Consider the following 15,267-nt stretch of genomic DNA (forward strand, 5'->3'; position numbering starts at 1 on the left):
GTGAGTGTTCCCCACTTCAAGATCATACTTATAACATTAAGGACCATAGTAATTTCAAAACTCAAAGACTAAAGGGCTATGAAAACAAGCAAATAGTATTATTCAGTTGCTCTTCCTGTTCTGGCGTCAAAGTCAGTGGAGCTTGGCAAAATGTTTTATGCCTTTCTTTCTGAAATGGTTAATAAGGTATCAGGCTGAGTCTGCTTTAATGGACTGAACATGGTGGCCTTTCTGGCCTGGCCTAGAGAACATTTCAAGTCCCTTCCAATGGGCCATTGCCTTGGCCTTCTTTGTCCATTTCTCATGCTCTAGCAAGAACTGGCTTTATCTGTCTTCTCCTTTTGTCTCTCTTTTCTTTAATCTGTTAAGTAGTTATACCCAGGGCCACATTGGCACAGTCCTTTTGCTTATCAAGAAAATGTAAACAACATGCTGACTTGCCTTTTTTTTTTTTTTTTTTTTTTTTACTTGCCTTTTGCCTCTTTTCCTTGGTCACAGCTTGAATTCTGGAGCTACCCAATATCCCCCAAACAGAAGCCCAAGGTGACATATGAACTCTGGAAAGAACGTAGTCAGGCTCTGTTGTCCCTAAGGAGGGGGAAAGGCAGAATGGTGTCTGCTCCTTTCACCTTAGAACTCTTCCCGTCATGGAGACTCATTTTCAGATATTGACTCTGTCAATAGTAGCACCAACTTGGCCTCAGTTACAGGAGAAATGACTGTCACTGGTTATAAAGACTTGGTGTGGAATGACAGATGCTTTGCAATAAATACCTAGAAAAGAGAGAAAAACAATATATTTTTTAACTTGGTCTGCTACTAGTCTTCCTATGACATTTTACCTGCTGGGAGCATAGCTTCTCTTACATGGGATAAAGAAAATAAGACGCTTCCCCCCTTTTTCTTTCTCTGGAAAGAGTCCTCCTCAGCTCTGCTGGCAACTTAAATGCTGTGACCATACCCATTAGCTTCTCTATCATTGTAATTGTTGTTAATTGTTATAACTGTTTTAGTTATTAGTGGTGTCATTATTGCTCTAGGTCCTCTGTCTGTTTTATGCTGAATATATTAGTGCTTTTCTTTTGAATTACCAGTCTTTATTTAGGGCAGAGTTACGTTTTTTGGAGAGACGTTGAGAAATGCTGGCATTAAGCTTTATTCTTTTGTTTTTCATTCCAAATGGACAGACTGGAAAAAAGTAATTAGATGGAATAATGTCCTCAAAATGAGAATGAGGATGTTTTGAATTAATTAAATGGTCAGAATGCTGCACTATTTCTGATCTCAGACTGCTGCCAGAGGAGTGTAAACCTAAAGGAACCTCAATCCAGCCCATAGAGGCAATCCTTCCTCTCAGGCTTCCAATTCCTTACTGATCTAAAGACATCAAAGTCTCCTCATGCTTCCTCTGTTCATAGGACATGCTGGGCAAGTTTAGGGAGAAGCTGGACTGGCCCAGCAGACCTCCCAGCCTTCAAGCTCTTCCTGGGGCCAAGCTTCAGGGATAAAGCCCTCCTTGGCCTTACCTCTTCACCTCTTCAAGGTTTGATCAGGCTTTTGTTTTACAACTAAAGCTTCAGGGAAACCTTCTCTGACCCCTCAGACTAGGTTAGATTCCCTATTATACGCAAGACCCTCAACTTCTCCTTTGCAGACATATCGCAATCATAAATAAATAAATAGTTGTGTGACTGTTTCATGGTGCCTCCACTGCTGGATGGCAGCCCTAAGGGCAGGGACCGTGTGCGTGGCTGATGCAGAATTCCCAGCATCTAGCATAGGCCATGGCACAGTAGGTTCTGTGTACATGTCTGTTGAAGGATAAAGAATGAATGTAGTGAAGTTGTGTGCACACATATACCTAAAGCCAATCACATGTGTTAAACTGGGAGTCTGCAATACAGAATCCAATCTTGTTCACTTGAGACGTTCCTCTCCCTGGTCTCTTTAATACCAGAATACCTCTGTTTAGATAGCAAGTCCAACCTCTTCCCCATTTTTAGCCCTTCATTCTGCTTATTTTCCAAAGCAGCCTTGTTATGCTTCTGACGATTCCAGTTCTTGGGCTAGGCTAAACTATCTCCTGGATTCCTGAGCTCTATCTTCTTTAGGCCTTTAGCTTATGAAAAATTGAAGGCATCTTCTATCTTTAGTTTTTCTTGGAAGGCTTTTGTTTTTCTGCTAGCTTCTTGCATTCCCTATGATCTGTTGTGCTTTTAGAATAGGTTTTTTTCCAGGTGTTCTCCCCAGGTGTCTTAGATACCCAATATCAAATCACTTTTTACATATATACCCAAAAGGTACTCATAATCTCAGGAGCTGTCCCACACCCAGGCACGTGGGGAGCAGTACACCACAGTGACCATCTGCTAGGCCAGAAAAAGCCAAGAGAACTTTGTCAGTCTTACAACTTGGAAACATCAAGTTATGTTTTTAAAAAATCTATTTTTATAAAATTATTTTCTTTATCACATAAAAATCCATGAAGAATATTGATATACTTGAATTGAATTGAATTGAATTGAATTGACTATGATATGAAAAGTCAATATACTTTTCATTCCTAAACTTAGGCAAAATCTTGGGGTAAATAATCAACTCCATTACAACTGAAAAAGCATTATATCCTCTGGGAAAACTACTTCATTTTTCAGGAACTGATATTTCTCTATTATTTCATGCACTGATATCCGCCCCCAAAAAAACATGCCTTGTCTTTTCAATAGTTAGCATTTTTTCCTAATGAATTTTTTTTTCCAAACATATTCTTAACTCTGTGCCAGAATGTTTCCAGTGTAGTTGTCTTGTTTGCTACCCTCTGTTGTCTACTGCATATACAAACATTTTCTGTGTAAAGAAAACATGCTTGAGTTTCTATATGGTTAACATTTTTACTTTTGTTTGCAATATCTGAATCTTAACTAAACAGCTCTGTCCCCCTCTGTTTTTGTGCACTTTAAGATTCCTACTAAAATTCTTTTCCAGAGACATATAGGGATTTTGTTCCTCTGTGCCTTTATTCTTTGAATTGCTCGTAAGTTAGGAACAAGGAGAAAAAAAGCAAATATAGCCAGGGCCTCTGTCCCCCCACTGCCCACTTGCCCTCTATCTATTCCCATCCTCAGCAACTAGCACCATCACTCCTCTGGAAGGGTCAAGACAAATGAAGGGAAAGGTGGAAACTGTAGAATACGGTCCCCCCAGATCATTTGAATTTTAATTAGAACCCAAGACTCCTAACTCCCATCAGTAGGAATGTCATCTTTTGTAGGTGCTTTGCATATCACTCTCATACATAGTGTCCTAAGGAACGGGGAGCACTGCCACATTATCCCTGGTCCAGTGGGCATTAGCTCTCCTGCCATTCAAATCCCCAGATCCTCTCCCACTTTGTACTCTAGTGTTTAACCTTTCCGGGTAGAAGAAGATCAATACGAATTCTTCATTGTTAAGAATCGATGACTGTCCTGTGGCATCACTGCCATCTAGTCTTGCTGAGAAGCCCAGTAAATCTCTTCAACTGCTTCTAAAGCTTGGTTTGTCGTCTTCGGTTGCTTTCATTTTTAATGCAGATCACTTTGGTTTCTGTTCCCCTGGGGGCTTGCAGATAAATCTTGGCAGACATGTTCAGCGTCTACAAATGAGATGCTGGAAAAGGGCCAGCCCACCCAGAATTTAGTTGTAATGGATGAGACACCCCCTTGGTTCCACTTAAAGACTGGGCTATTCGTTTCCACATTTATTGGTAATTACCTCATATAGTAAGTACCTGGCTGGGAAGTGCCCAGGATGAAGTTCCTGTGTAACAGAGGAGGCCAACCTGTGAGACTGCAATGCAGATCTGTGCTGGCTGACTCAGCCTCTCTCATAAACAAGCAGAAGTAGGAGACTTATCTCATTCTTTCAATGCATAATAAAAAGAAGCACTGGATAGTTTAGATGCCCTGGATGAAGAAAGTCTGGCAGAAAATTTCTTTGTGCTGCTTACTTATAAACCAAGTGAAAAATTACCTGCCTGATTTTCTTTTATTAATAAACAAATATATTTATCATATTACTGAATAGCATCTGACTAAGGGTGAACTGTAAATATTTTATGTTAGTTAATGATCTCCTTCTCCCACAGTCCTTTGCTCATGCTGAGTGTCTGGCTGTATCTCATCCCAAACCCCCTGAATCTTAGGTTTCCTAGGGGTAATATCAGAACCTTGGTTTCCATTTGCAGCAAAAATGTGGGCTCCATAGAAAAAGACAGGGTCCTTTTAACTTTGATTTCTCCTCTCTTTGATCAGTGGACTATGCCAATTATTATCAGGGCCTATGGGATTGCCATGGTGACCAGCCAGACGAACTGTCCTTCCAACGAGGTGACCTCATCCGCATTCTGGGCAAGGTAAGGATTAGAGTGTGGGGCCTGGATCAAAAGTCGATTTTCTCACTCTTGATGATGTAGTCACCATAACCAGAATTATCCCATGTCATAGTCTTCTCTTGTGTGTATTACATGGTTCCCTCACACGTAAACTTCCATCGTTTTATAATTGTCAGGGAAAATTTTAATTGAAAATTCAGATTCAGGAACCAATTTTCAAATTTAAAAATAGAATAAAGTAGACATAATACTAAAACTATGCCAATCAAAATTTGATCTTTTTGAAGGGTCTTGTGGTGCTTTAAAAAGGTCATCACCACGTACATAATTTATTACCGTAAAATACTCTTGAAAATATTCTAGCTGGGTCAGCCACCTTCTTGTTTCATCTATAGATAAACAACACTGTAACATAGTTATATATGGGGGGAGGAGTCAGAGCTAGTTAGCTCAGTTGGTTTGAGCAAGTGCTGACAAGGCCAAGATAGTGAATCCAACTCACAAGGGCCAGCTAACTTCATTCTCTTCCTCAGTCACAGAGGTAGCCCCTAGCCACAGCTAACCATCTCCCAAAGGGTATTGCTGGATACAAAAAAATGGGCAAAAATAAGGATATATTATTGCAGATCCATCACCAATGTGAAGAAGCTTCAAAACTCATGGGCTACTGTTTGAGGGATCAGTAACACCATCCTTGTAAAGAAAGACTGCACATATTCTGTATAGGTGGGCTGAGGAAATCCACTCTGTCCCTAAAAAACTTGTTAAAAAGTTCTCCCTCTAGAGGCAATCAATATCAACAAACATTTTTGTAAGAGGCACAATTTGCTCTTTAATTGATTAGTATGTGAACTCCATAAAGGAAAATTGAAAACCCATTGTGTTATTAACCCATCCTTTGCAATTTATCTTTGTTCTGTAAATGTCATTACCTTGGCCAGGTGTTTGTCTCAGTTTGAAATATACCACAAGCTCCTTAAGAAACAGACCAGGGCTGACAGAAGGTAGCTTTCAGCAGTTCCAATGAGTCCCCTTTGAACTACGACCAAATTCAGACCCAACATTTTTCCAGAGAGCAGGAGGCCCGCAATCCCTGCTGGGTGAGATCAGAATCTTCTAGTGATTTCTTCCAGACTCCTAATTCAGCACCACCCTAGTGCCATTCCGGTGCAGCTCCAATACACCAAGAATAAATTGGAAGCAAAGAAGGGAGTGGACATTGGCCTGATTGGTATTTCAAATGCCCGAAAGCAAGACTTGCCGAGTAATAGAATTTGTGTACATTACCACGCTGGGGTAATCGAGTTATCCACTCAGGTGTGACCAGGCCTCTGTTTGCCCAGAGCCTGCAGGTGAACAAATTAACTGTTTACATTGTCTGAGGTGCCTGCAGCAGGAGGAGGGGAGAACAGAGTCAGACTGTCTGCTGGCCTTCTCTCTCGGTCATGATTATTTTGTTTGTTTTGCATGTCTTTTGCCTTTGTTAATGACTTCTCACTGGGGGTCCATTTCCTCCATTTAGAAGGGGCTGTGCGGTGACTTGCCCTTGCAGTATAGAGCTGTCTGCGGTTACCAGGGCTATTGTAATATTGAGATTACAAAGAACATGGGGACCTTCCCCAACTTGTTTTGGGTTTTTTTAACCAACCCCCCTTCCCCTCCTCCATTACTAAAAGCCAATATATCAGAGTTTAATTCACAGGGAATAGTTTGCTGCCTTGGTTCTATTGGGCATCTTTCTCCATCTCCTGGAAGGTCCTGAGTTCGTAGTCATCCCTTACCTTGGTAGTAGCACATTTCTTACCCCAAAAGCTACACCAGTTGCCACCCTTCTCCACATTGCTCATCTCTGCATGGCAAGGGAAGAAATGAGAAGCTAGAAGCTTAACTGAAGTTTCCCTCATAAAACTTCATTCCAGTTAACGTTGGCTTGGGGAGCATTTCAGATTGGATTTACCTTTGTTATATTACTTAACTCAATAAGAGTCCTTGGACAGGAAGGAACCTTAAAAGGCCACCTGATCCATTCCCTTGCCTCTAAAAAGCACAAATGAACCAATTCAGACAGATAGAAAAGGAGATTCCACTGCCATTATCAGCTGTATGTCTATTCAGATGTTCAGTAACTCCTAATCTCAGGAATTTTCTCTCATATGGATCCTAAATTTATTCCATATTATTCCATATTTAGCCCCAGCTGGCTTCCTTTATTGGAGTCAGTTACACTCTGCAGCCTGCCTCTCACACCTGCAGGGACAGAACTGACCCAAGTTGAGGTTAGTCCAGAAAAATGGTATCTAGAAATCTCCATTTTATTTTTCTCTCTGGCCAGTAGAACTTTTGTCAGGCAAGAAAAGCCCACTTCTTAGGAACCTAGAGAAGTCTATTTCCCTGAGAAACACAAGACAAGATGCAACTGAGTGCAGTTCAGCTTACCTGGAGCAGTTTCCTTACCTGTAAAATGAGGGAGTTGTGTTAGATCTCTAAGGTTCCCTCCACCTCAAACAGTCCCGGCCTAAATTAACATGGTGAGGCCGACTTTGCAAATCTGCTAAAGAAATTCCACACAAAAATGTGTCTTAGCTTTAATTATTTATTCAGATTAAACAAGCAAAAAAATTCTAAGTTCTTTTGTTTTGGGGCCTCATAAATACATTTGGCTTTTCCCTCTCTCTTTGTATGGTAAGAGAAATATTCTGAGGGGCAGGGGGTGGCAGGTAGAGAACAGAAGTGGCCCCTGGATGGGGGAGTGGGGTGGGAATTGGGGGGTAATAACTTTATTCTTGGGTTCCTGCTGTTCCCTGCTGTTTCTTTCTCTCTCTTTTTTTTTTGGTATTTATTTGTTTTTTTTTTTAAATTGAAGTATAGTTGATTTACAATGTTGTGTTAGTTTCTGGTGTATAGCAAAGTGATTCAGTTTTACATATATATGTATATGTATATATATATATTCTTTTTCAGATTCTTTTCCATTATAGTTTATTACAAGGTATTGAATTTAGTTCCTTGTGCTATACAGTGGGACTTTGTTGTTTATCTATTTTATATAGAGTAGTATATATCTGCTAATCCCAAACTCCTAATTTATCCTTCCCTCCCCCTTTCCCTTTTGGTAACCATAAGATTGTTTTCTGTGTCTATGAGTCTATTTCTATTTTATAAATAGTAAGTTCATTTGTATCATTTTTTTCAGATTCCACATATAAGTGATATCATATGATATTTGTCTTTCTCTGACTTACTACACTTAGTATGATAATCTCTAGGTCCATCCATGTTGCTGCAAATGGCATTATTTCATTCTTTTTTATAGATTAATAATATTCATTTTATATATATATACACACACACACACACATATATATATATATACACACACACACATACATAAACACACACACCACACCTACTGTTTCTTAATAGTTGCCCAAGTATGACCCAACCCTCAATCCTAGAATCCTAGGGCCAAGAGAGTCTGTTAGGGTCTAGGGCCTTTGGACAAGAATGATCCCAGAAAGAGAGCTATTTACCCTTTAAAAAATTTTTTTCCAGAGAAGATGATTGGCTGGGTAAGAAAGCTGCACCCCATAGATAACCAAATGCCCATCACCTGTCCTATTCTTAGGGAAGCAAATTGTCAACAGGTGGGTTACTTATGTGACCCTGAACAAAGTCACTTAATCTTGCTAATCCTTATCTGTAGAAATGGGATAATTTCCTCATCTGTAGAAATGGGATAATTTCTGTTTATAGGGTGTTGTGATACTTTCATTAGAGAATTTGTGTAAGGAAGCGCCTGGCATCTAGGATGATAATTATTATGATATTCCCCTCTTTTCCACTAACAATAAACTTTTGGGGTCAATATTGGGTACACACCAGGAGTTCAATAAATTATTACTGAATTGAGAGAAAAAAGAAAGGTAGCCTGTCCTGCCAAGAACTCTTCACAGAGATATTCGAAAGCTCAACAGGTCCTCTCTTGGAAATAGAAGGCCATCCAGTGAAGAGGCCTTACGTGGAAATACACTGTGCCTTTCCTGGTCTGAGAGACTTTGTCAGTGGCAAAATTGATCAATTGTTCAAACTTCTTTACACGGGCCTCTTACTGTTGCGGCCTCTCCCGCTGCGGAACACAGGCTCCAGACGCGCAGGCCCAACGGCCGTGGCTCACGGGCCCAGCCGCTCCGCGGCATGTGGGATCTTCTCGGACCGGGGCACGAACCCGCGTCCCCTGCACCTGCAGGCGGACTCCCAACCACTAGCGCCACCAGGGAAGCCCCTGTTCAAACTTCTTTGAGGAGAGGCCAGAGCCATGTATCGCAGCTCTGAAACAGTAAGCAATGGCACAGTCTGCAGGACCCCGCCCACCTCCCCAACACATCTATCCGTTACTAAGCCCCACGAAGTTGCACGCCCACTTAATGCACTGAGTTCCAATTTGGGCCGCAAATATATTAAAAGGAGATTTTAAAAATGGAGCAGATCTGTGCATCCAGTGGACGTTCCCACGTGCCTTCTGGGCCCAGATATTTCTGAACAGCATTTTTGGTGCAGGGACTGAACTTCGCTTCCACCTGGTGCAGGGACGCAGCTCAGGCCACAGCGGGGTGTTTAACGCTCTTCAGTGGCTCCAGATTGTGGTGCTTGTGCAGGTCTCCTCATACGTAACCGATGGCTCCCGTAAATTACTTCCCACCATGCCTGAGACCACCGCAGAATTCAAGTTTGAATAGAGCAGGAAAAAGGTGTTTGAAAGGCCTATTCACTCAGCTACATTTTAATTTCCTTTTCAATCTTGTCCCAATTAATTTCACAAAATTAATCTCGCAGAAGCAAACTCGGCAGCACAGAGGCTGCGGTTTTAGTGTGGCGGTCGCTCTGCCTGAACATGAAATAGGAGCTAATACAAAAATCCATCTGCTGTGTTTGAAATACACGCCGGCTGCTGCTCAGTCCTGTCTGACATTCCAAACATCAACAGAGGGGAAAAGTGATTTGGGGGTTAGTGGCCATCAGTACTTGGCAGGGGTTCAACAACAGGTGTACTCCAAAAATCCATTCAGCCTGGGCACCAGGCATGACAGGGTAGGTCCTGAATCACCCTCGGTGCAGTAACACTGCGCCCTGGCTGCGCCCTGGCATACAGCCCCTCTGTGGACCAGCACTGCCATGAGCATTTATTGTAAGTAGGAGAAAGGTGAGAAGTCTCTATTTGGATAAGACGAGCCACAGTTTCTATGTTTCAGAGAAGTGACTCTGTCTTCCTGGCTTAAAGGCCTCTCACTGGGGAACCTTTTTCTAAATAATAAAGGTACTTGTTCTACTCTTCCAGATAACCTAAATAAACGCCCATTTAAAAATTAGGCCTCCTCTTCCAGAAGTAATTTACAGTGGTAACATGAGCTGTCCAGCAGATAAGGGCAAATTAAAGAGAGAGAGAAAGAAACTCTTTCTCAATTGTCTAGAAAGAAGAAGAGGTCCCTGAATGACCCTTAAATGGTCCCTGTTTACCATTTAAGGTAAACAGAGTTGATAGGCTACATCTCTTGAGCTTATGTTGTGTGACTCATGAGTTGGCCCTGGGCTCCTCCAGGGTTTTTCCAGCTACTTATTTCCATGGAAGGCAGCCTTGGAGCAACAAGCTGGGCACCACAGAAGGGTTATATTTACATGGTGGCTTAGCCAGGGTGGGGAGATATTCTCACCTCCCAAACACACCATGCTTTGGTTGTCTTCTGGTACAGTTGGTATGGAAACAGGGATCCTTAAAGGCAAGGTCAAGTTTAACATTGAACACATGATGCTGTCAGATGGCCATGGGTCTTGTGTGGATGAGGATGGACCGATTCCATCATCCTGGGTGACAGTTAGCTTCCAGCACTGGATTGGAGCTACTTAAATTCAGGCCGGGTCCTGGCTCCAAACCCAGCTCCTAGTTATCCGAATGCAGCAGGCCTGTCCCTGGCACACCTGGACTATGTTAACATAACACCACATCTGTTACAGTAGGACTTTTAAAGCCCAGTGTTCTTCACCTACTCCCTCAAAGGACTACTTAAAGAATGTAGACCTTTCCCCTCCCTTGACCCCAACCCCTCCAGAAGAGATTTGTATGTTGTAAAAATTATCTGAATGCAGCAGTACTTCCTCTTTTAAGTGTGCTTAGTTGAATTTGACAACACCTCATAAAAACAGATAAGTTAATTCCTTCAATTGCTTTAAATGAAGTTGTTTTTTTTTTTTTAAATTTCAGGGCTCTGAGGGAAAGGAGGTGTTTGGTGACATCTAGTGTCCATTTAGGACTTCCTCAGGCACCATTACCCTCTGTTTGGCTGACTGGGGGATGGGCAGGGTAATTTGGGAGGTAATTCGGGGGTAGGAAGTGGGGAGAATACAGGCCTGGGGCACAGACTGCACAAACAGAGTGATGAAACTGATCAATGCCTGCCAAAGAGCTATCATTCACCTCTGACCTAACCAAAGGGGACGGTGAGGGAGGGTACCATCAGAAAATATCTTTTCTTATTTACGATGATACGAAAAGAGAAGCAGAAGCTGTCCCCATAACCCCATTTCATGTGAACAAGCAGGTCAACACTGTGCTGTGATGACGAAGATGATGATGATGATGGTGTTTTCTCTCATTAGTAACCCCTATGGGAGGCTATAGAGTTAGGAGAATGGGAATGGGATTTGGGGTCAGCTGGAAGGCAACGGTCACACACCGGTCAAATTCAGTAGAGGCCATTCCTTTCCCCCAGACAGGAACCAATCATCTAGAACAAACCCTGGCAGCCTCATTCCTTCCAGGTAATTTTTATAAATGAGGGGACATCCATTCCAAGAGAGGACAAAAGGGAGAGGGTGTTTGTGAGTGTGCGTGTGTGTATGCGTGCTTATGCGTGTATGTGTGTGTGCATATGCGTGTGTATAAACCTGCAAACAAGAGACCTGGCTACATATCAACCTTATTCTCTAAACCCTGGCCATTTATTATAAAACCCATTTAAAAAAAAAAGTAAAATTGGCATTTTGCACTTTAATCTCCTCAGTCCTGAACTGTTGTCCTGGACAAGACCCTTCACTTTGTACACACACACACACACACACACACACACACACACACACACACACACCTTTCAGTCAGGTGGAAAGTCCCAGATCAGATAATTAGCTGTGAGACCCAGACAGAAATGTTTACCTAGAACCATATAAGCCATGGCAGGGTTAGGTTAATGCTCACGATCACCCAATGCTTTACAAACTCCAGTGTAAAAAAATTCCAGCCATTTATTTTGCGGTGAATTTATAACAAATGCTGTTAAAGTCTTCGTCTTTTGACAGAGGTAATAATAAATTCACTGTTAAAGACGGTAGTTTAATTCCTTATACCTCCAGTACTGCACAGAATAAACCATATTCATCACTGAGTAATTTTTTACCACATAAATCTTTAAAACTAACCAGTGAAGGCTGTTGAGACTGAAATATTGTAAATTTATTAGATATGCCCATGTAGTATTGGATTCAGATGTTTCCATTCGAATATATTATGGGGAAAATTTGTGTCTTTAACTGTGACATTCCCTCCATCTCCCACTGCCAGTATTATAACAAGCAGCTCCTCCAGAGTCAACTGCACGTTTATTAGACAGAGATTTAGTAATAAACTCACTAATCTGCCAGAGAGGCTGGATGACATTTCGGTGAGATGCTCTATTTAAAAGGGGTCACAAAAGCTTTGTTTCTGTGTAATTATTTTCTCAGAAGGAACTCAGCCTCCCCAAACCTGTCTGCTGGTGTTTCTTGGTAGTGTATGGATCCAGCTCTCCAACCAAACTAGCAAAATACTGAAGCAAATTATAACCTCATTGCAGATATACAGAGCAGTAACTTCTATGCTTATAGGATTAGTTACAGGGGGCTTGGGATAATTGGTTAGAACACAGAAAAGCTGGAATTAGCAGACATTGCCAGACTTGTGGTATTTAAGACTAATAAAAAGAATATTGATTCTCGCACTAGAAATAATAGACAATGATTTCAGAAAACTTACTATTTAAAAACTTTCATCTTGATATATGACACATTCAAGATACAATTAAATCCTCAGATCTGAACAAAAATCCTTTTACTTTAACATATAAATTTTGAGTGAAAGTCTGTGCCTGTAAGACGAGAATATTCTTTCTCATAATTTGCTAGTGAAGTGACATTTAAACTGACCAACTGATTATATCAAACTGTAATACCCTCTCAAGTTTCATTAAGGAAATATTAATATTCCTAGAATGAAAAATATTTTTCCTTTTAGATTCAGAAAGTGCATCATCTTTTCAGCAAAGAGCTTTGGCGGTTTCCCTATTCCCACTAATATTCTGTATTTGCCAAGAGTTCCAGATACTAAAAACTTCCAAGGAGGATTATGAACTTTAAGATTTTTTTTTAATAAAATAAAATGCGTTTCTAAATATTAAGCAAAGGAGAAAAATTTCCTGGCAGTGCAAGACTGCAGCCCATCAGAATAATTGTTAAAAGACAGAACTCAGCTAGAAAGATAAGCGAAATACCAGCAATTAATATTCAGCGTTTCACATTATAGTCAAGAGGATGTGTTTTTCTTTGTGATGTGTCTCATAAGCTAAGAGTGTTGGGAGCCAGACTCTGAGCTCTGTCTTCGTTTTGTGCAGGAGGATTAAGGAGAAAAAGAACAGTGACAACAATCCTGCTCCATCTGTAAATGAACAAACATCTTGATTTTATAGCTATTTGCTTTGTAAAACTGAGGAATGAAACAAAAATGACTGGATGCCTAAGTAACACTTTAATTCCAAATTCATTTACGCCGTAGCTATGTAGTTGTCACAAACCATAATGCAGTATTTAATTAAAATAACAGAAGTGTATCTAGATATGTCCTGGGGTAGCTATCACCAGATTATAGTCTATGCTATCCGTATTTTATTTATGAAATGGCAGAGTCTAAGGTGCAACTAGGCTGATACAAAAGCCTGAACATTTTAACCTGCATTTTTATAAAGGCTCTTTTTCTTTCCTGCTACGTCTTTAAATTTTTCCTCCTTCTATCTTTCAGGGGATTGTTTTGATGTCGATAAAGATCTCTCTTTCTAACTCTTGCTTTTCAACTGTTGACCTCCTGTGTCTTCTGGCTGTGAAATCCCCCATCTGTTGTCATGGAAAGGCTTGTTTCACAGGAGCCACAGCAAGCAGGGGACATCTTAGCGGAACTTGGACGTGGAGGGTAGGAAAAAAGCAAACCCTTTTCAGGCTCAGTGTGCTTGTTCCCATACAATCTTCCTTGCACCTTTTTTTTTCCACCTATAAATACCCGTTATAGTTTACACGCTTGCTTGCTCTACTTTGTGGATGTTCACGTGCAGACACACTGCTCCTTTTCATAAACACATAGCATCTATCTTATACGCACCCACCATCTATCTCCTCGTTCACACTGGCTGTCCCATCAACCTCCTTGTCTGCAGAATTATGTTCAGCAAGGTCCCGATTTATAGGAAATAAATAATGAAAATGGAACAGACTGGGAAAGATAATCGAAACATTCAAATTGTTATTTTTCACTGTACTTTCTACAAACAGAGGATCTATAAACACCTAGCAAAGGTGTTCGCTGATTCCTAGAAAGCAATTAGTGCCTATTGGAACATTCTGACCCAGTAGGTCTCTACCTTGTATTTTCCCTGTTCTTACTTTTTGATGCCCCAAGATCTCACCTTTTTAAACGACAAATGATGCTGTGTTATTATTTTCATTATTTCTGCTTCTTATTTATCCTGTTTATAATGACAAGTTTTGTCATCATTTATCCTCTATAAGATAATCCTAAGAATTACAAAACAAAAACAGTAATTGCAACCACCTTTTTGAAGAAAATAGCCCTTGCAATTACTATATAAAGATATTTGATAATGGTAGGATCAGATCACAGTCTGATCCTACAGCAAGGGTCTTTTGGAGAAGGGTCTCTTACACACACTTGTAATTATTTTCGCCCCTTTCACAGGTCACATAGAAAGTTAATTTCAGTAGCTGCTAATTTCCATCCAACAAGAGCACGGTACTTTAAACCACCCAATATAATTGGATTCAAAACAAATTTAGGAAATCGAGTGTGTTAGAAAGCAAATAAAAATATCCTTTTGGTAAGAAGGAGGGTGAAAGTAGTAAAAATGGCCTTTTTTTCTCTTTTTTTCCCTTCACAACTTTGCCATTAAAGTTGCACCTACAGCTAGAAGTTTGGCCGTGAAAAATGGTCATTTTGTTTCTCTGCTCAAAGCATGTTATTAAAATGCTAATTTAAAAGAAAAAGGAGTTAAATATCTAGCGATGGTGCATTCTAATTGCAGCCATAATGAGCTCTCTAAACGTGCGGTGCCCCTGACACACACAGAGCATAAACAGCAGTAAACAGATCATTAGTACCCGCGTTCATTTATTCTGGCGACCTTACCATGACCCCACCGAGGGTAGGGTGAAAAGCAGGTGGATCTGGCTGTGACACCCCCTAGAGGGATCCAGGAAATGAAGCTATAAGCGGTTGTCATGGAAACGCCTATGTGTGCAGATGATGTAACACACCGACAGGCTGTAGGCTTCGCAACTGGGACGTTGCCTTTCCCTCGCCGGAACAATCTCACGGATTAAATTATTCATTTCTTTAATTCACATAGCAAAAGGAATCCTAATTTTCTTGGTTATGTGCAACTCTCTTCCATTTGTCTAAGGTCTGTCATCCCCTCTTTCTCTGAAACCTACCCCAGCTTCCTACATTCTAGCCCCAAATCACTGAATCTGACAAAATCAAGTGGAGGAAAGGCAGTGGAAATCTGATGCTAACATCTGTACTTATAGAG

At 40.9% G+C, this 15,267-nt stretch overlaps 1 protein-coding gene across 1 annotated transcript in view; it reads left to right on the forward strand.

Moving 5' to 3' along the window:
• The window catches only part of SKAP1 (src kinase associated phosphoprotein 1), a 276,280-nt gene that overhangs the window by 249,833 nt on the left and 11,180 nt on the right, over nt 1-15,267 (forward strand). Inside the window, exon 11 of the mRNA XM_067717226.1 lies at nt 4,293-4,393. Within this exon, the coding sequence (XP_067573327.1) occupies nt 4,293-4,393 (101 nt within the window). The remainder of the gene's footprint in view (nt 1-4,292; nt 4,394-15,267) is intronic.

The sequence above is a fragment of the Pseudorca crassidens genome, chromosome 19, assembly GCF_039906515.1.
Source record: "Pseudorca crassidens isolate mPseCra1 chromosome 19, mPseCra1.hap1, whole genome shotgun sequence".
In the NCBI taxonomy this organism is placed as follows: Eukaryota; Metazoa; Chordata; class Mammalia; order Artiodactyla; family Delphinidae; genus Pseudorca; species Pseudorca crassidens.